This window comes from Myotis davidii, unplaced genomic scaffold, assembly GCF_000327345.1.
Source record: "Myotis davidii unplaced genomic scaffold, ASM32734v1 scaffold982, whole genome shotgun sequence".
Taxonomy (NCBI): domain Eukaryota; kingdom Metazoa; phylum Chordata; class Mammalia; order Chiroptera; family Vespertilionidae; genus Myotis; species Myotis davidii.
In genome coordinates this window covers 336,871-337,378 of record NW_006293848.1, presented here as the reverse complement: position 1 = coordinate 337,378, position 508 = coordinate 336,871, and the positions used below count along the sequence as shown (strand labels likewise).

Genomic DNA, 508 nt, shown 5'->3' with positions numbered 1-508 from the left:
AAGCTAAGGTCTATGTAATAAGTGAAAGCAAGGTTTGGAAAGGCGCACAAGACGGACCCTACCTTTCACAGACTTCCCAATACTGTGTAAGTGAGTGATAGAACTGTAGTTTTGGGCAACATTCTTCAAGAACGTTTCCATCTCTTCCTGGTGGTGGTAGCTGAAATCCAGCGCGGCCACCAAGGGCAGCAGCAGCCCTAGCCAGAGGCGGGCGAAGTCCATGTTCTAGAGATGAATAAAAAGGATAATCAAGCTGAGACCCGGCAAGGAAGGGGATGGGGCGGGTGGGGAGCTGGTGTGGACGTTACTGGTCCGGGGCACTGACAGTCTAGCGTCAGATCTCCCGACACTACCGTTCCCTGCTGCCCAAGGAGGCAAAAGTTGGAAGCAACACCTTCGGGAGTTAGTGCAACCGGAACACGGGCACAGCCTGGGGTGCCTTCCATCCCGCCACCCGCTCCTCCCTCTCCTCCCCGCGTCTCCGCTGCGGGTCGGCGCCCGGCAGCTG

General features: G+C 56.9%; 1 protein-coding gene across 1 annotated transcript in view; it reads right to left on the bottom strand.

Annotated features, from left to right (window-relative positions):
- Window positions 1–248, bottom strand: part of CPM (carboxypeptidase M) — a 70,323-nt gene extending 70,075 nt beyond the window's left edge. Inside the window, exon 1 of the mRNA XM_015566544.1 lies at window positions 63–248. Within this exon, the coding sequence (XP_015422030.1) occupies window positions 63–222 (160 nt within the window). The 5' untranslated portion in view covers window positions 223–248. The remainder of the gene's footprint in view (window positions 1–62) is intronic.
- Between the last annotated feature and the right edge of the window lie 260 nt (window positions 249–508).